Source organism: Gopherus flavomarginatus, chromosome 4, assembly GCF_025201925.1.
Source record: "Gopherus flavomarginatus isolate rGopFla2 chromosome 4, rGopFla2.mat.asm, whole genome shotgun sequence".
Classification (NCBI taxonomy): Eukaryota; Metazoa; Chordata; order Testudines; family Testudinidae; genus Gopherus; species Gopherus flavomarginatus.
Window position 1 is genome coordinate 51,046,419 of NC_066620.1, and position 20,713 is coordinate 51,067,131.

Below are 20,713 nucleotides of genomic sequence, written 5' to 3' on the forward strand. Positions count from 1 at the left end.
CCCAGGTGGAATACTGTTCAACTTGCAAAGAGAAAAGCATGCTCATTTTAGTTGTCCCTCCTGTTTCAGTAGTTGGTACATCATCATTAGGGCTGCAGCTGTGTCATCCCCATCATGAGTGATACGGATTCCTTGATTTTCAGGTTTTAAAAAACCAATAACCCTGATTTTTTTTAACATTTTAGGGTTTTTTTGCGAGAGGCGGGGGGGCAGGAGGGAAGTTACATGTGAGTGTATGGAAGCAAACAATGGGATTTTAATGAGAATTTTGAGAGCTTCCAAGATAATTTCTGGGTGGTGCAAAAGGCTTGTGGGGCTCAGTGCTCTGAGGTGCTGTGTGTCCGCAACCCCAACACTTAAGTGGAAACAGATGGTGCTCAGTATCTCACAGAAATGAGCAGGTAAAGACAGCAGGTACTTAGCAGCAAGTCCCCTGTATCACAAAGGACCAGACAAGTGAACTTTCCAGGCCAGATTCTGATCTCAAGTGTACCAATGTCAATCAAAAACAAATCCACTGAAATCAGTGCAACTGCTTCAGATTTACACTGAAATAGCTGAGAACGGACTTTTGCCCTCTTTGCAAGATCATTATTGATTTGTATTAGGGTAGTACCTTGCGGCCTCTTTCAGGATCAGAGCCTCACTTAGCCAGGCACTGTATAAATGCATGATAAGGCAAGGTCTCTGCACCAAGGAGCCTACAAGCTTAAAAAAAAGATGCCACAACTGACTGTAACAAACAATAGAAAGTAAGGGGGAAAGAATAACTGCAACAGAAATGCTTAGTTACATAGGCTACCTATGCATACAACTTGATGTTAATTCTTGGAGTGACAAATTGTTTATCTCCTGTCAAGCTGTATCCACTGTATCCATCATCATAGTATCCTAGGCCTTGTGTATATTAGAATTTTTGTACTGGTTTAATTAAATTGATTTAAAATGTATCTAGATTAGGGATTTGCACTTATTTAATTAGATTAATTGGGAATCTAATGCAACTTCTCTAGTACAGATCAGATCTGGGAGTTTCTCCTTCATACAAGATTAGGAAAAAACAACCCCCAAAACCACACAAGTGTCGTTCGGATTAATGTCACTAAAACTGGAAAAATAAAGGTTTTGTTGTTCAGCACAATGCCCATGATTTTTTTATCCTTTTTGTAATTATATGGTAGAAACTCACTAAATCCACTTTAATGCCAGGGAGATCCATTATGAATTTGGGGCTAGACTGGCACAGCCCTTGTTGACTGCAAAGGGGAGTAGAGCTCCTCTAACCCTCTGATCAGCTCTCCTCACTCAACTCAGCTCAACTCCAGCCACAGGGGGCCAGGAGAAAGAAAGGGGGCTAGTCACCCAGTATTCCCCTGCTGCAATCAAGTGGGCAGGGAAGGGTTGGGAAAGTATGGGAAGTAGAAGGAGCTCCGGAGTGGCTGGACACACGTAGGGGAGTAAGCTGTTCCAAGGAAAGGGGTGAAGTAACTTACTTTCCCTCGATGCCCCAGAGCAAAGGGGAAGCAGGAGCGGAATTGTAACACTGTTATTATTCCTTCTCTGGTCTGCCTTGGGTGGCAAGTGCAGCTACCTGCTGCCTCTTACTCAAGGTGTAAAGTTACAATCTAGCCTTTAATGAATTAGTGGCTATGTTCACAAGCACAGCAAAAAGAATCAAGGGATCATGCATCATGAAACAGCCCAGTCCCGCATTCCTTCACACTCAAAACTCTTACTGGCGTCCATCAGTGTTTGGGATGTGAGAGGAATGCAGAGGTGAGCTTAGTAAGCCTGATTCTGATCTCACCCCAATTTTCACACTTGGTTAATTCCAGTGACTTCATTGGAGTTACACTTTTCATGAGCCAGTCAGATCACAATCATGCCCAATCTTCCGTGTTCATTTATTTTGACATGTATAACTTTAATTACTTAAAGTAACACTCTGTAGCATCGCTACTGTATGTTGTGTCAAAATCAAAGCAGTCTACCTAGTAGGAGACTTCAGGGCATTTTGCCACTAAATCATTGCCAAGAAATGAGATCACTGGGTTATTGGAGCCTGCTTATTCAAGCTCCCAGGTGAAGTCAGTCAGAGCTTTTCCATTGACTTCAGTGAGAGTCATACCAGGCATGCTGGGAGACGTCAGGTTTGCACATCAGTTAAGTGATGTTTAGCCAGGTGCCTCTGTATTTCCATAACCCAGGAGTAGGCAACCTATGGCACGTGTGCCAAAGGTGGCACGCGAGCTGATTTTCAGTGGCACTCACACTGCTTGTGTCCTGGCCACTGGTCTGGGGGGCTCTGCATTTTAATTTCATTTTAAACGAAGCTTCTTAAACATTTTAAAAACCATATTTACTTTACATACAACAATAGTTTATTTAAATATTATAGACTTATAGAAAGAGACCTTCTAAAAACATTAAAATGTATTACTGGCACACAAAACCTTAAATTAGAGTGAATAAGTGAAGACTCGGCACACCACTTCAGAAAGGTTGCCGACCTCACCACAACCTTTAGCTTTTTCACAACGAATATCCTATGGTTTTTTTCACAAAAATTGCCATTATAAAACCACATCTCTAATCACCAGCCCTATTGGCCATCTATACAATAGGCCACCATTTTGACTGACACCTTTAGTTTTTAATACCTTTTCTGTATGAATCATACCATATTTAAGAATTTACTATTTTCTGAGCATTAATATCAGTCAAAAATATTTGGAGGAGTTTATCAACCAACTCCAGTTAACACTCAGGTACAGACACATACATATACTGTACAGATGTAGACCTCATATATGTTAAGGGCTGTTATAAAGAGGATGGTGATCAATTGTTCTCCAGGGCCACTGAATGTAGGACAAGAAGTAATGGGTTTGATCTGCAGGAAGGGAGATTTAGGTTCAATATTAGGAAAAGCTTTCTACCTGTAAGGGAGATTGTGGAATCCTCATCATTGGAGGATTTTTAAGCACAGGCTGGACAAACAACTGTCAGGGATGGTTTAGGTTTACTTGGTCCTGCCATAGCACGGGGCTGGAATTGATGACCTCATTTCTGTGATTCTATGAATGAAATGCTGTCATTGGATACATGTGCAGAGCTCCCATTGAAGAAAACTGGAGCAATGGTTGAGTAGTTTGTGATGTCACCAGAAAATTCTTGCGCTTTGTGATGCAATCGGAATCCTAACAGATAATGTGTTTGTAGGGGAGCCAAGTGACCTGGATTCTGTTGCCAGCTCTGTCACTGACTTACAATATGACCCTGGACAAATCACTTCACCACTCTGTAACTCAGCATCTTTGTATGGACAGGGCAATAGTGATACTTACCCTCCTTTGTCAAGACATTTGAGATCAACAAATGAAGTTCACTATGTAAGTGTTTTAGTATTACTACCAGTCTCGGATTTGCTGTGTCTGGTTTCTATAAAGCATCTGAGGCTAGCTTAATAGATAATATAATAAACAAACACGTCTGACTTAGAGTCATACACGCTAGAGGATGTTCCTGTTTGAAGAACATGAATCTTAAGAATTCACATTATCATGACATCAGGGTCATAGGTCAAATGACACCTCACTGCAAAGCTAAGGACTTTTCTTCACCTTTCTAATGACAGTTGGTGTGGCCTTCACCTGCTGTTAATCTAGGAAAGAGCTATGTTGGTCCAATCATAATCCCCAAAGTATATAAATGAGTCCCCTCTTCCATCTGGCATATTTATGTGTTTTGTTTTTTAGAGAAAAGCAGATGATTTCATTTAAGTGTTTAAAAAACTAGAGTTTGATTTCAACACGTATGAAGATCTCTTTGCTGGATAATATGATCAGTGATCAGCTGCGGACTACAGTCTCTTTCATCGACATAGGCACATCACCTGTCATCCTCACTTACATCAGTGTTAGTTATGAACACATGAGGAGGGCAGGATCCTGCAAGCTTATCCGTTTATCCCTTTCTTCATTCTACCAACATAGACAAATTGAGGTCCATGCAGTTTATTATACATGAGTCTTTTTCCATGACACTTCCCTTAAAAAGAGTTTTTCCTGCTATCCTTGGCTAAATTTTTCCCTTTCTACACTACTGTATCCAGCTGGTTGTCATCCTTCACCCCGAAGGTGGCTGCATTTCAATAGTACTGTATGTGTAGAGCTGTAAATTGCTTTGGCTCCTTTATATCATGTAAGCTATTATGGGGTTACACTGCAGTATATTCCCATGGAGTCTGTACTAGAGTGGCTCACCTGAGCTGCCGAGCATGTTGCTGTAGCCACTCATCTATTTTTAGCATGCTAGCCCAAGCAGAGCTAGAACATCTGTGTACCCACACTGCAAGCACTTTTCCAGCTGCTGTATAGACCTAACCTAAAATAAGAAACTATTATTCTACCCATTTTACAGATGGACAAACTGAGACACAGAGAGAGATAAAGGAAATTACCCACAGTGACATAGGAACTCACTGATCCACTGATCCCATCCTGTGCTTTCCCCATTCAAATTTTAGAATCTACATTTTTTTCTTTTTAAAAGTCTTGTTCTTTTCTCATGAAGATTAAAATATTTATAACGGGGGATATAAAATAAAAAGGTGTGTGACTGAATCTATTGAAAATGTTTTGACTCATAAGTATATACAAGTACACAGAATGATTTCATTTAGGCATCAGTTTCCATGTTAGTGAGAGTTTATGGGCTTGGGTTTTTCATAGGTTTAACAATATACACAACTTTAAATTACATCAAGAACAATAAATAAAGACACCATGCTATGTAAAAGTTGTTGCTGACAGATGTTAAGCTTAGTAACATGTCATTGGCAGCTTCTCAAATATGGTACCAATCTAACAATTTGCATTCAATGTAACATGATGAGAGCCCCACAATACTAAGAAAGTGTATGAAAAATTGAGGCCTGAAACCATAAGCTCTTCTGTGTCTTATTTATGTGGTTGTATGATGCTCTGCACAACGGAGCCACAATGCTCTGATACCACAATACAACCAACAATGAGAGCAGGCTCTTAAAGTCCATGGGAATTCTGGCATTGGAAGCAGGACTGAGCCCTTAGCTCAATTAGTGAAGTTATTTAGGGTGCTTATACTAATTTGTCATCTTGTGTTACTCAGCTTTCATTAACTGCATGACTGTAGCAGCCACTTTTACATTACTGATTTAAATATGCAAAAAGTCACCTATGGCTTACTGCTATTGCAAGCTCTTTAGGGGAGGAACTGTCTTTTTCTTTTGTGTGTAAATTAGGGCCTTGAGGCACTAACAAATTACAAATAAATTATAATAATGTCCCCCAAAATATATTTTATTTCAAAATATTAAATTTAGGAAGTTTTCAGTTCTTAGTATGACTTTACTGCTCTGTCCATTTTGGAGGAAAAAGGACAACAAATTTCAAAACAGATTAGATATTTGCCATTATTGCACATCATTTTTCTGAATGTGGTTACTATGCACAAGCTACATCCTAAGTACATTTTAAAAAAGTATGCTTTGAAACCTGTCCCAGACCACCTGGTATATGAGATATCATTTTTTTAAAAATTATCTAGCTCTGTATTTATTCAGGAGATCAGTTTAGCTATTGGTGTCTATTGAATATAGAATCTTTTTTAAATTGCCTAAATGAGTAGACACAGAACAATTTTAAAGAAGAGTGTGTATAATCCCTCAGGTAAAAGTGCACATAGGAGAGCTGATAAATTATATAACAGACCATACGTATTTGCAGAAATAATCTATGGACTGTCATGCTCTTGAGTCATGGCCCACATGCACACTAACTATGGACATTAGTGGGAAATCTACACATGTAGTGATGACATGATATGGCCCTTGTAATGCTTGTATGTCTGAGAGACATTACATTATTTTGAAGAAGCCCTCTTTGTTTTTTGAGTAAATTCCAATACAGTAAAACAAGGAAATTCAATAGAAAAAATGTTTTAATAATGTTAAGAATCCAAGATATACTGATGAAAGAAAAGAAATACCATATGAAAGTTGTAAACCCTACATCCTCAAAATAACTCACATTGTTCTCTGTTCTCTCTTCCTTCTGTAGCTAAGATCTGATTTCTTAATAGGGAAGGCAGGGAAGGTCCCTTTACCTTCCCCTATACACTTTTCTGAAGTTAGCACATCATCATTTGCTAATTATATTATGACTCACAGTTTACCTTTGTCATTAACTTTGTGTTCCCTCAGTTAGGAATTGTATCAATGTTTGGATCAGTGTGTTCATTTGTGTCTGTGCTTCTGCTGGCACATTACAAAACAAAGTTACAGACAGTGTCAGCCTCTGTTTTTAAATTTCCTCGTTGCTGGTTTATGTCATCCTCTTATGGCCCAATATTACTTTCAGTTCACATGTGTAAATCAGGAGTATATCAGTTGAACTCGATCGGTGGTGTTACACAGATGGGAAACCACTTCAAATTAAATTTGATTTAATCCCAGGTGTGAGGGGGTTCTTGGTTTTGTTTTGAGTATCTATTGGTAGATGAAAGTAATAAAAACTCTTGAGATAAAAGGTTTCACTCAAGGGATCAATTGTCTGTGAACATCTTACTTTCTTAAAAAAGAAAAATGAAAACTCAGTGGTAGATTTAGGCATTGCCTGATGTAATCCATTGTTATGTCTGTATTTGATAATATTAAAGGTTCCAAGAGGTGGAGCAGAGTTTTTATGACTTTCTCATCCATCAGGAAGTAATATGTATGAGTCATGAAAAGGTATTAGTCAAAAAGAGCCAAATTAACCAACATGTAAATAGGTGCAACTGCATTGTCTTCAGTGGAGTATCTATTTACATCAGAAATCTGTCCCAAACTGTGGAAACCCTCTGTTGGGCCAACACCACAATAGTATTACCTGGTCTCCCAACCATCTTCACTTCTGAAACACAGAAGCAGCTTCCATTAATTAAACATAGCATCCTGTGAGATCAGCAAGGTACTGGTTTGTCCTGATTAAACCCTTTGTTTAGCTAGCTGTATATTGTTTTCCTTGGAAGTCTGTTTCTATTTCAGACAGTTTTCAGCAGAATGAGAGAGGTACTTTCACCAACTTCTGTGATGATATTTCATTTTTCAAAACTTACATTTTCAGCTGTTCAGTTCTGCTAGCCATTATTGCTTATTGTATTTGTATAAGGGAGACTTCCCATTATAAATTGTACTGAATGTATTTTACCCAGATATCATGGCACATTAATATATTTGAAATAATAATACTAATATCATACTGATTATTTGATCTTTGGTTGAATTTAAACAAGAAGCTAATAAAAATGACAAATGCAGAGAGATACTGAGCTAAAAGCAGTGAAGTACACCTCTACCCCAATATAACGCGACCCGATATAACACGTATTCGGATATAACGTGGTAAAGCAGTTCTCTGGGGGGGCGGATCTGCGCACTCTGGTGGATCAAAGCAAGTTCGATATAACTTGGTTTCACCTATAACGTGGTAAGATTTTTTGGCTCCCGAGGACAGCATTATATCAAGGTAGAGGTGTATAATCAAGTTACCTAATCGGATACCTGCATCTTTCTCTGAGCCTCTTCTAGGACCTGGTCTTGTAACTTCAGAGTAAATTAGAAGTCCAGGCTCCTAAATAACACAGGCCAACATTTTCAAGAACAATCTCAGATTTTAAATTTCCAATCTGAGACACCTTGAGGCTGGTTTTCAGCAGTGCTAAAAATTACTGCTTCCATTGACTTAATTTGGAGTTGAGTGCTCAACATTGAAAAAAAGTCCAAAGGATTTTAAATTGGACACCCATAACTAAAGGCTACTGTGAAAATGTTTGCCACAAAGTTTATCATATGCAGTAGACATTAGTGTAACTTGTATTAATACACGTATATAAAAAAGGAGCATCTACTGTAAAACAGGTGAATGTCATATACTGTGTATTTAATCTTTCCTCATCTCGGGAAGATTAGTGCAATTATATTCCATGCAAGCTTTATGGAATTTGGCTCACTGTGATAAAGTTTTACATTATTTGTATAATATGTCAATATTGTGAAAATATTGTATTGCACTATTTATGTGTTTGTGCATGTGTTAGAGAGACACACACGAAATAAGTAACTATATAATACATTTATATAAATCCAGTTATGGGTTCTGGTCATATAAAATATGAGAATTAAATTAGTATTTCCACAGAATCTCAAAATACAATGTCCTTGTCTTTTATTATTTGTTACAAGAAAGGAAACATAATCTATCAGAGCACTGAACTGGGGTTCAGGACTCAGAAGTTTTATGCTCACATCTGCCAATGACTCATTGTGCCCTGCCCAGTGTCCCACATAACCATTCTGTGCCTCAGTTTCCACAATACTCAAATAAATGTAATAATACTTACTTAGTTCACATGAGGACTGTGATGGCTGATTAATTAATGCTTGCAAAGTGCTTTGAGATCCATGGATGAAAGGTGCAATACAGTTGCAAAGTATCATTACAATTAGTTTTGATTTTTTAAGACAAAGTATGGCTATACTATTGCTGTTTGAAAAGGTTTTCATATTCAAACGAAGTCACATTAATATTGTCAATGTTATTTAGGACTGCATCATCCCTCATTAACAATGCTATGGCTTTGTTTTTAGCTGCTCTGTTTCTCAATGAGAATTTTCAGTATCTCCTAAAAGTGTTTAAACGACATGGCCATTTAATATAGGGCTGTTATGTATAACCAAGAGGACACCCAGAAGGAACGGATTAGGCCAAATAGATTCTGACTCTGTACAGCTCTAACAGCCGAACTCTGAAAATGCAAGGTCTGATGTTCAAAAAGTTCGGCAACTGTGCAACTTGCCTTCCCTGCTCATTATTAAATATACACCCTGTCTGTTGTAGATAGTATTGTGGGTTGCACTCTCTCCCTCTTTGTAGCAGCAATAATAACTGATTTCAATTACAGAGGAAATGCTTACAATATATAATGGGGGCTCCTGGGGTCAAGAGGATCTTTAAGGTCTCTCTAGAACAGTTTCCCTTCCTGGATTAGTTTTCATCGCAATTGTAGCCCCGTTCCCAGTGCGGCGCACCGTTTATTTGCAGGAGTGACACAACTTTTAATAGCCGGGATAGAGTTTTGGAAGAAGTTCAGTGAATCAGGCAAGGGAACTCCGCTCGTTTACTCTTCCCCGAGCCTCCCCAGCGCCCCCTCCCCAAAGTGTGTGAACCCGTAAACCCAGCCAGGGGTGGCCAGGAAGGAGGGGCGAGGGCGGACCTGTCGGATCATCTCAGGACCTTTCCTAGCAGCCAGAGCTTGCAGTCTTTACTCCGGCAAAACTCCCACTGACTTCAGCGAGAGTTGTGCCGGGGAAGGACGGGAGAATCAGCCCCACTGAGCAGGTGCACTGTCCCAGCCAATACCCAACACTCTCCCTGGGCCGATGGGTTTGGATTTGGCAGCAAGGAGCTGTCCCTAAACCGGGCGGCTCTCGGGAAGGTCTGGTGGGTGAGCCAGGAAGGTGGCCGATATTTCTTACCTGGGCATGCCCCGCACACAAAGCCTGGGGTGGGGCTGTTTGCACGGTGATGGAGACCCGTTACTTTTGTCCGGGTTCCTTAGCGCCCGCCCCACCGCTGTCTGCCCCCGCCGTTTAAGTAACCAGCTACAGACTGTGCATCGCCCCCTCAAACTGAAGTGCCCCTTTGTGTATTACTGCCCCGTGGAAAGCACAGCCGAGCCAGGCTCTGGAGCTGGGCTTGTATCAGACACGCCAGGGATTCGCTACAGACGCTTTAATAACATACCAGATGCGGGCAGGACTGACATTATGGAGGTTCAGCCCTGACTGGTCCTTAGCCTGGTGGGGCATCATGAAGACCCTGTTGTTCTTTGACTGCTCACTATCAACACGTGTCTGTGCCGCTTAAGATCAACCCCTCTTCTTTCTGCCGACTGACAAGCTAGCGGGGCGGTGTGAGTTGCAAACAAGACTATTCGCTGATCTTTTTGATTTCCTGGCAGATTTCCTATTCATCGCACTGGTAGCTTAGAACTTGTTGAATTTCGTTGGGCATTAGCTCTGTTTTTCTGGTGGTATCCTATGGTCGAAAGTGCGCTTGTTGTTTGTTTTAAACATACCGGTGGGTTTTAGCCAGCTAAAGACCCGCATTTAGCCCTTAAACTCTGCAGGTGTGTTACCTGTTGCTATGCAGAAGCTGTTGGGGTTTTCCTTCCTGTTTGTTAAGCATTTGTTGTGGGGGTGGTTTTTATTTGCTTGCTATACATTTGTGCCAGCAAATGTTAGACTTTAAATTATGCTCAGATAATTCGGATCATGTTAGAGCAGATCAGTAATTGCGATCACGCGCTAATTCTAAAGCTACATTCTAAACTATTTTTCACAACTTCAAACATGTTTTAATGTATTTAAAGAAATGTAGGGGAGATGGTAAACCGTTTTGAACACACTGAATGTGGGGGATAATAGTTCAGTTAAATTACTGATGAATTCTAAAAAAATACATTCTTCCCTGTAATTAAAGAGAATTATCATTCTTTGCGGACAGGCGTTTTCATGTTAAAGGGTTAATTTAGACTTGTCTTCACACAGATAATAATTAAAGAGGGGTCCAGGCTTTAAAGGGGAAGGTTTTAATAATGTTTTTAGCGCTCTAACAAGGACAACTTTCCTTGAAGGCGAATATAACCTAGTACTTATTTAGCGTTGGAAATAAATAGCGTTCTTGGTTTAGAAAATGTAAACTGCATGTTAGCTTGCATTGGTCCAGCAGTGGTTCTAAGCTTAACACGTTCAAGGTGTTTCATTATCAACAGGATTTCAGTTTTTCTCTGAAGCCATTTATAACATAGAAGCAAAAAGAATTGTTTCGCCAGACACTTTCATTAGCGGAAATGTGATCAGCCTTCGCCATCATCAGAAACATCAGAGCCGGGCGGGAAAGTAGCGAGAAACTAAAGCCGCGCAAATTAGAAGTGCATGAGTGTGGTAAACCCGCTTGGAGTGTAATGCTCCTTTGGAAAGCAAGGGCTAAAATTTCATTTCAGTCATTGCCATTAGCTAACTAGTGCCGATTCCACAGCTCAGACCAGCTTCAGCTTTTAGTGCGGTAGGGCATATAACCAGACGCAGACGATTTTATCTTTTTTATCGTATGATCAAATAAATTAAAGTGGAAGGGAACACCTACGTTTGGACTTTAAAAAAAAGTTAAATGAGTTCTAAGGGATACTCCCAACCTCAGTCTTTCTGATGTGCCTGCAACAAGGCAAGGCTTTTGGAAACCAGCCTCCTCGTTGTTGCTTCAGAGAGTGTTTTAAATAGAGTAACCTTTCCCTCACCACCCTGCAATTTGTGGGGATGAGAAAGTGGCAAACGAGCGCGTGGGGTGGGGAAGAGTTTTGCAGTAGGGCTGCGTTTCATACACTAGATTTAACAGGCACTAATTCTGCTTGTAGCAGAGGTGTAGGTGGATACTGAAAACATCTTCCACCGGGGTGTCCTACTTTAGCAATTCTAATTAAAAGGGAGTTTAAAAGACGCAAAGGAAGAGCAGGCTGTGCTTTATTTCCAGTGGGCGTGGGAGATAGCATCAGACACAAAACGCTTCTAGCTTGTTCTAATGTGCACCTTTGTTTAAAAAAAAAAATCACGCTCGCCCTTTGATATGAACTCATGTATTTTTAACTGAATTTCTTTCTTCTGCTGTGTGTGATCTGATACCTACCGTGTGGCTCTGGCCCACTTTCAGCCCTGCAGGTGCCCTGTATTGTGTGTATTCCTGAAAGACGAGGGGAAAGTCTTGCATCTAGCGCTCTTGTGCCCTATGCCTGTGATTGTCAATTCAGCGTGTCCGAACTACGGGTCAGCAAACCACGATCCCCTCCCGCTTTTGACACCCGCCCCAGCCAAGAAGAGCTGTGGCTTTATAGGTGCAGTGTGGGGAGTGAGGATCTGACGGTCCAATACCTTGAAGCAACAAGGCAGTGGCTTGCCGATGCCGCTTTTCCACCGCTGCTTATTGAAAAGGAGGCTTCACGGCCACCTATCAATGGCATTGGATTCAAGTCACTTTTTCCACATGATGCGGCAAAATTATAGCCAAAGCACTGCAAGTTCTTCCTGTTATCGTACGCGCGCTCGAGGCCAAAGCATCTGTGTTTAAAGCCCAGGCATCACCACTAGTGCTCCAGAACCCGCCAGGGATCAGGGGATTCCGAAGGGCACAAACACAAACACACGCTGGTTTTCACTGAACTTTGCTCATGGGGGATGAGGCGGGAGAACAAATAGAGACTCTCACCGTGCTCTTTGGCTTTCCAGGGTAATTCCTTCTCGCTCTCTTCTTTGTGTCTAAACGAAGAGAGTTTCCAGCCCGGGCACACAGTCTAATGCCCTGGATCATCCTGACTGTTAATTTAATGCTACACTAACCTGGGAGTGTATGATTGGCGCTCAAGTGTTGGTTTAGAAAAGCTGGAAGCGAATTCACTCTCCCACGCCCCGCATTCCCCAGCCGAGGGTCTCCCAGCCTTAGGTTCTCCCAGTTTTGCATAAAGCAACATACCTACCTTTTCAAGAGTCACATTTCCTATTACAGGTTGCATTTTGCTCCAAAGAGTCATCCGTGCACTATCTGAAACGCACATGCCGTGTCCTGCATGCGGCGTGAGGCTTGATTTCACTTGACTTATTGTGTCACCCTGAGCTTTATGAGAGCCTGAAAAGCCTCACTTATCGGAAGAGGCGAGGCAAGACACCGGACAGATTGGGGAACAAACTCTACGCCATCCTACAGCCATCTCACTAAAATCCCTATTCCCTCCACGTGAAATTTGATTTCTAAGGCGGGCACCTACTGCGGGAGAATAATGGAGACCAGGATAGCAGAGCGCACTGTGTGATCTGTGTCCGCCCTCTCCCCTTCAAACTGTATTCACAGCCAGCCAGAGAGCGCATTGACTCCTGTTTGCATTTCCTACCTGTTTGTGCATCACGCTTGGAGCTGTTCGCTAGTCACTTCTATATGCGAAATCACCAAGCTCCCTTCTCCTTCTTTTTTAGATTCCTTCCACCCACCCATCGCCGGGTTTGGGTTAATACAGATGGATCCCCAGTATCGCTACCAGGGTGATTGCCTAGGAGGCTAAACGCGACAGGGAAAGAAAGGGGGGGAGGGATAACCTACGTTATTTTTCTGTTACTAATTCCCATTCGGATCGGACTCAAGGGACAAGGCGATCGCTCAATAAACCCTCCTTCTCTCTCCACCACGGCTTCCTTCCTTCCTTTTCTCCGGCACATTTCCCCCCCCCCCCAACACACACGTTTACTTCTCCCTCTTCGTAAGGCATAAACCAGGCAAACTAAAACTTTATCAAAAATAGGGAGAAAGGGAAAGGACAGGCAAAAAATAAAAATAAAATAGAAAGGGGGAGGGGGGAAAAAGACAGTGCCTGCGTCTGATCACTGACCATCTGTGCGAAAGGTGATCATTGTTAGGTACTCACATGGCTGGATGGCAGAGCAGCGTTTAGCAATTAATAAATCTCTCAGCTTGAGCTCTTCTTCCACGGGTTGGACTGTAGCTCTGTGTGTGTGTGTGAGTCTCTCTCTCTCGCAGGCTCTCTCTTCCACGCACAAAACCGGTCAGATGCTTCGGGACCGGTCACTTTGCAAGGGGAACAACACGGGAGGGTTTGTATTACTCCAGGTTCGTGTGTGTAGCCTATAAATACCGAACTTTTTGATGGAATCAGCTAACAAATGAGAGGAGAAGGCGTAATTTTGCGCATGGAGCCCCCCTTTCTCTTTGTGAGATTAAAAACCCCCCAGGCAGCAGCCAGGGCTAAAGTTGTGGGTGTGTGGGAAGGAATTGGACTTTATTGGGATTGTGTGTGAAGGGTTTGTTTTGTTTGTTTGTTTGCCTTTGTTTTTTTTCCCCTAGGACATTTATATTCGCTCCCCCCCCCGCGCCTCTCCCTCCCAACCATTGGGAGAAACTGCCCTGGATTAGCACTGACTTTCACTCCGAGTGGGCTCTGTGGTGCGTTTGATGGGTTTTTAGGAGGGAGGGGTCAAGAAAGCACATACCTGTCCGTGTGGAAGTGAAGGAGATGGTGATGGTTCAGGCGCGGGGGGATTAGTGCGTTTACCCTCACTTACTTGAAAAATATAAAGGGGAACGCTGGAGAATGCAGCCTGAAATTATTCGTGGGGGGATTTTATTTGGGAGAAAATGGACGGAAGGGAGGGTGTCTGGCTGGGGCTTTTAACCACCGCCTATACATATATCTCACACAAAACAAACCACTGAGAAACACCTCGCTTTGGAGCTTTAATGCGCCCAGCAATCCCAGAATGCAGGAGCGTGTTAAATTATTGGCACCAGCTTTGAGCCTGACGGGCAGGGGGGCTGGGACATACCCCCCCCCAAAGAAGGCATCTTGGAGGGTTGTTCTGTAAATTGCTACTTACTTGGTTTGCCTGCATCATTCCAGAGCCAGTCTGGATTTCTCTCCCCGAGCTGGGATCAATTCCTCAGTTTGACTCCTCCTGCCTGAGCTAGGGGAGTGATGTGAGGTCCAAGGACAGGTTTCCTTGCGAAGACAACTCCCTTGTTGTTCAGGCTCTGTGGCTGCACAGGGGTATGCCACTCATTGGGGTTGCTTGTCTCTCTCGCTTTGGTGCCAAGATTTTGCTTTGTGTGTGTGTGTGTGGGGGGGGGTGTCCCTACCACCGTGAAAGCTCTAGCGGCTACTACAAACAACCAAAGCTCCACAAGCCCTCTGCAAAAGTCTCAGGTTGCAAACCTGGGGGGGGACAGTGAGGACGGAGGAAAATGCCCCCCTCAATCCAATGCCCCTTTCCTCAGAGCCGGGAACAGTTTGGTGGTGTAGCGAAAATAAACTTTCCCTTAAGTGCCCCGCCGTTCCTCCCTGCTCTCCAGTATGTAGCTGGGGCTGGAAACCAAAGGGGATTTCCCCAGGACACACGCGCAACCCCTGCTTTCTCTTAGGAGCTGACCTGGCCTTACTGGGGTTTGTTCCCCTTTCCTTGGGGATCAGACGGGTATTAATTTAGGCAAACTTTCCCCACCACCTGTCTCTGAGCTGGGGCTCTGTCTACAGGACCGTGGTCTCAGCCTGGGCTGTGTCAGGCTTATTGCTATCTATCTCTCCTGCGGCCGGCCAGATGGGGACTTCACTGGCCGGGCACTGTCCGAGGGCCGTTCGCAGCCCCCGGGGGGAGTGGGCGGGGATTACTACCCTTCACCCAGCCGTGAGCTCTGCAATATATTTAGGCTTTAAAAAAATCTCCTGCATAAATCCAACCCCCTAATTTAAAAAGATTCAAGAAGAAACAAACCCGAGAGCTGAGAGGTCAAGAGTCAGGTCGCCCTGCAAACAGCAGCGGCGTTAGGGGCCCATTCTATCCCTTGCTGCTCCGTCCCGCGGGGCTGGCGGGGGGGGGGGTCTGCCTCGCCCCAACTCCTTTCACACGCTCTGTCCCGCTTTGTGAAGATGGGGGGGGGCTTATGGGGAGGTTGTGCGAGGTTGACCCCCCCCTCCAGGTTTGCCACACGGAGTTTACGGAGTGGGACACAGCCCCAGGGCAGAGACGCTCTTTTCCAGCTCCATCCTCCTCTTCAGAGCAACCCTTCGGCCGCACTCCCACTGCGGAGCTGGGAAAGGTCGTGTCCCTAACAGCTAGTCAGGGCGGGGCTCCCCCCCTCCACTATTTTTGTGAATAAACTTAGCAGCATTGGCACTTTTTGGTCTCCCTCCTAACGACAGCTACCGGGGGGGGGGGGCACTGAATCGCAGGAGAGGTCCAACCGTGGAGCTGCTGCTCAGGGGCCCAGCGCTTGGAGCCACGCAGAGGTTTGCTCCCCTCGCAGTCAGGGGTGCAAATCGTGCGGCACAGCCTTTCTGTGAAACGCCTCTTCCTATAAGGGTGCGGGCTCCGCCAGGGCTCGCCTAGGAGCGAGCTCGTGCGGCAAGCTGGGGGTGGCAGCCTGGCCGGTTCTGAAGCAGGCACAGAAGTGATGTGCTGCAAAACACGAGGAAAAAGTGGCTTTGGGGGTGGGGGTTCGTATTGCACTCTGTGTTTCCTGCAGCCTCTACACTGGTGCTGCTGGGCTCTGCACAGGTCCTCCAGTTCTACCACGGGGCGGGAACCCCAAAGAAAGATCATTTTGGAACAACAAATTGTATAACACCCCCCCCCCAGACTACACACTATATGCCACTAAAATTGCGTGTACACACACACACACTATGGCTACACACTACATGTAACATATACTATATGCACTCATACGTACACTCGCACATATAAAATACATAGTGAATGTATATATAGTGTGTGCATCATGTATATACAAGATATATATATAAAGCCAGAATATATATACCAGCGGCCTTATTCAGGGAATAGCAATGTCCATACACCACTCATGCCATGGATATGTGTACACACTATATACATACACATAATGACACTCTATAAAGAGTATGCATTAGATCTAGTGTATATACATATCCATGGCATGAGTGGTGTATGGACATTGCTGTTCCCTGAACAAGACCGCTGTTATCCGGTAGTCGGGATAGGAAGAGGGAGAGACAGACATACAACCCCCGACATTAGCAGCCCCCTGTTTCCCTTTGCTCTGTGCTGGGGATATTAAAGGGTTTCTTCTATCAGGCTCCGAGACTCTCTCAAGTGATTTTTAGTCTGGCGCTCTGGTCTATCCATATACATTTCCAATCTCATGGCTCATAAACTATTAGCAAAAGGATTTCATTATTCACCTTCTGTATCCTACAAAAGGAGAAAAAATATATATACTCTTGGTAACAACGAGAACGGGTCTGCGTTTAAATCATAGCCCCTTCTGCATCTTCAGTCTGATAGCTACAATTCTAGTCAGTTTGCAAGGACCATGCAGCCTTCCTCTGTGCGTCTGTCTGTCTCTGGGTACAGAGCGAAGTATTTTTGCCATCGCGTGGACCTACCCGCGCCCAGTATGCAAGCAGTGTCCTAGGGATAGGGGTTGTGTAGGGATTATTGTTCAGAGGTAGCGAGTGCCGCAACATTTTAATGAAACAGAAGAAAATGAGGGGTCGTTTTTATTGCGTAAGGGAGAAATATTCCTAGGGAAGGAATATGTTGAAAAAAGATTCAGCCAATTTTAATAAATGAACCATTTTAAGAAGTGATTTTGTTGGTCAGGACAATTCAATAAATCGTTTCCCAGGGTGTGAAATACAAGCTCCCTCGTGCATACGTGGGGAACACACTCTAGCGAACCGAGGGTCGGAGACTAAGGAAGACAAGATATTATACAGGGGGGGTCATGGGCGGGGGGATTTCAGGGGAGGCAAACTGCTGTACTGAGGCCTGTACATTGATACGGTTAGGCCAAGTTGAATGCAGGGGCAGGCAGGCAGGCAAGCAAGTTGCTGTGAATGGACTGGTAGACCAGGGTGAGTATAGCAATATAGGGCCCGATCCTGCAGTCTTTACTTAGGCTAATCTGCCATTGCAGTTACTGAGAGCCTGGCTTCAAGCCCCTGAACACAGAAATGTTAATACCCAGGGCAAACTCTTATTTTTCTCTTCTTTAAAAAAAAAGGATTGCAGAGAAGTTTAGACCACGAGGTAATTATAAAAGCCAAGCTAGCCATTTTAGAGAGAGACCCACTTTGCAATTTTACACAGCGGAGCAAAATATTTCAGCCAAGTCTCAGGTCATCATCAACAACAGCGTAATGTTCCCTCTCTGTTTAATATACATAGTGTGGGAAATGCAGGAAAAACAGAGCTAGCACCTGTAGTGCTAGAGGAAAAAAAATCAAATTACTATTTAATATTTTTGGAGGATTGTGCAGGGCGCTCTTCAAAAATACTCCATATTTAATTATATCTCTAATGACTTTTGGGGGGGCTGCCATTACTATTTCATGTTAAGAAACGAAGGGCTTTCTACTGAGTTTTTACATTCTAGTATCTTCAAAAAGATTTTCCTTGCGTGTTAATTGCATGCTGTTAAGCACATCTGGGACTGCAAAGTGACCAGTCTGGACCAACTTTTAATTAACACATTGACCTGATGAAGAAGCAGACTCCTTCAAAAATGTGCATGTTGTATAAATATAAACATCCTGCATAAATTACCAGATTGGTGAGGATAATTACCAAAATGGGTGAGTCTTTGTGCACATGTTGGGAACATACAGTTATTTCACACACACTGGCCATGTTAATGAAGCCGAGTTTTGTAGTCGTTCTTTTGTACAGTCATTTAGAGGAGAAATCAGAAAGAGCCTTCACCTGAAGAGGGATTTTAAAAATTACAGCCACATCATGAACGATTTAGTTTGAGGACTCCGAGAACCTGAATGACTGAGGTGGTCCCTGTTGCTGTCTTTCAGGGAGTGTGCAGTAGCTTTGACTGTGATGCAAAAGTTGCTCAGATCCAAGTTTTAAGTTCTGATTCGAGCCAAGAGCTTTAAGTGGGACTTCACCCAGTTTAAAATCTCTCCCTTTACATAGTAAGGAAGCGAACTGAAAGCCAGAGGATTTTGTGCGGGGACTGCTGTGCACCGAGGGCAGAGGCGGCTGCAGCTTTTGAGGCTTCGCGCTTCGCCCAGCCTTCCTGGAGCCGGACACCTTGGAGGAGCCATAGCTGTCTATAGGCGATTGTATCCAGGGGGTGGGTGTGGAGGAACAGGAGAAATTTAGCAGTGTGCAAAAAAGGTAGAAGCAGCATCAGGAAGAAAAGAAGGGTGGATGGATGGATCGGGCTACGGGTGAGAAATATTCGTGTAGTAACTGAGCCACCAGCATTTTACAGAGGATCAAGACTGCTAAAACCTTTTGAAAGGTGTGTGTGTGTGTGTGTGTGAGAGAGAGAGTTACCTATGCAAGGCAAAAATAGGGGCCAGTGGTCTGAAATCTTAACCCCTTTTCGCTTGCTTACTTTTATCTCGTTAATATTTTTTTGTAGGTCGTTCATTCCAGCCTACATTTGAAGTGGCTACATGCAGCCAGAGAGACTGGAGTGTATAACCCAGGAGTTAAATAGTAACTTCCTCTTCAGGTAAAAATTAAAGGTCTTGTTTTTTTAAAAAAACAACAACAACATTTCCCCTTCATGGCAACACAAGTTTATATTTAACAGAATAGACTGATCCTACAGAAATACTCATCAGAATCACCTCTCGCCAGATACGACCTGGGAAGAAAGCTGTTTTAAATTCGCTACGATCACAAACATTGGCTGGATTTCCCTCCCCGCGTTTATTTTTATTTAAAAGGGATCTTTTTAAAACGTGTTTTATAGGCGAGCTTGTCAGACCCAAACAAATCCAAAGGGAAGAGGAGAGAGAGATGCACACAAATTCCAAGTGCTTCTTACATCTGTGGATTTAAGTCTTTACATGATGGAAGAAGAGGTTTAATTCAACAAAAGACTACAGGAAACAAAATCACCGGCACCCACATCGGGGGGTTTGAGGCAATCCGGAAAAGCTCTGTCTTTTAGGTCGGAAATCTCTGGCACCACCTTAACAGTGCTTTTGAAAGTTTTAGGGGAGCACACTCAGGGCCGGTGCAAGGAAGTTTTGTGCCCTAGGTGAAACTTCTACCTTGTGCCCCCGCCCTCCAGCCCTGTGGCAGGTCCCCGCCTCCCCTTCACCCTGAGGCGCCCCTACCTACACAGTAGCTCCCTCCTGCCCTGAGGCCCCCCCTCCAGGAGCTGTGCAGCACCTGGCCACCCCAGCTCATCTCTGCTTCGAGTCCTCCCCAAGCACACAGCCCTGCTCTAATTCTCCTCCCAGGTTTGCAATGCCAAACAGCTGATTGGTTCTGCAAGCCTGGGAGGCAGGAGAAGTGGAGCAGCGAGGTCGCCCTCGGGGAGGAATTGCTGTAAAAAAAAAAATATGGAGCACTGCTTTTTGGTGCCCCCAAATCTTGGCCCCCTAGGCAACCACCTAGTTTGTCTTAATGGTAGCACGGGGCCCTGAGCACACTGCTTTGAGATCATAATTTATCTGCCATCTGATATCAAGGGAGTGACAAGAGCTGGCTAACTCTAGCTGGTCCTGCATTTGATTTACTCCTGGTTGTTAACATGGGTGCTGTGGTGTTTTGATAAGAAAAAAAGAGTCAGCAGTTTGGTTAGGAAAACTCTGGGTTGTTGAAGATGGCTGCAATTTTAAGCTAAGGAATGTGTTGTTGCTGGGACTATTTTTACAATGCATTCCTAGCTGGTTCCTGCTCTCTCATCAGTTACTGTTAGCACTTAACTATTTTTCTCACTTTTCTAAGGAAGTCAGACAGTGGCATGAACTTCTATGCAGCTTCAGGGCCTGGCCCCTGCAATTTATGCATTCACGTGAAATGCACCTAGCAAGGGGTTCTGAAGTCAATGGCCCTGATTTAACCAGTCATGCAGGCAACACATTCTGTCAGCACAGAATCCCAGAGTTGTTCATCTCAGGCCTCCCCTTGCAGGGCTGTGTATTAGGCCACTTCAGTTCAGGCTGCAAATTCTTTTTTCCATACTGTACAGACATACCCATAGGAGCCACAAAACTGAACTGTAGGAAGCTGCCCTGAACGAGTTTCTTATTCAGACTCCCCCTTTCCCCTCCCCAGCAATAG

The 20,713-nt window shown here is 43.7% G+C and overlaps 1 protein-coding gene and 1 long non-coding RNA gene across 2 annotated transcripts in view; one reads left to right on the forward strand and one right to left on the reverse strand.

Annotated features, from left to right (window-relative positions):
- Nucleotides 1–13,622, reverse strand: part of ESRRG (estrogen related receptor gamma) — a 489,078-nt gene extending 475,456 nt beyond the window's left edge. Inside the window, exon 1 of the mRNA XM_050950238.1 lies at nucleotides 13,552–13,622. Coding sequence (XP_050806195.1) covers nucleotides 13,552–13,553 — 2 coding nt within the window. The 5' untranslated portion in view covers nucleotides 13,554–13,622. The remainder of the gene's footprint in view (nucleotides 1–13,551) is intronic.
- Nucleotides 1–20,713, forward strand: part of LOC127049473 (uncharacterized) — a 34,234-nt gene that overhangs the window by 8,057 nt on the left and 5,464 nt on the right. The window contains exon 2 of the long non-coding RNA XR_007773996.1: nucleotides 19,056–19,148. This is a non-coding gene — a long non-coding RNA (uncharacterized LOC127049473). The remainder of the gene's footprint in view (nucleotides 1–19,055; nucleotides 19,149–20,713) is intronic.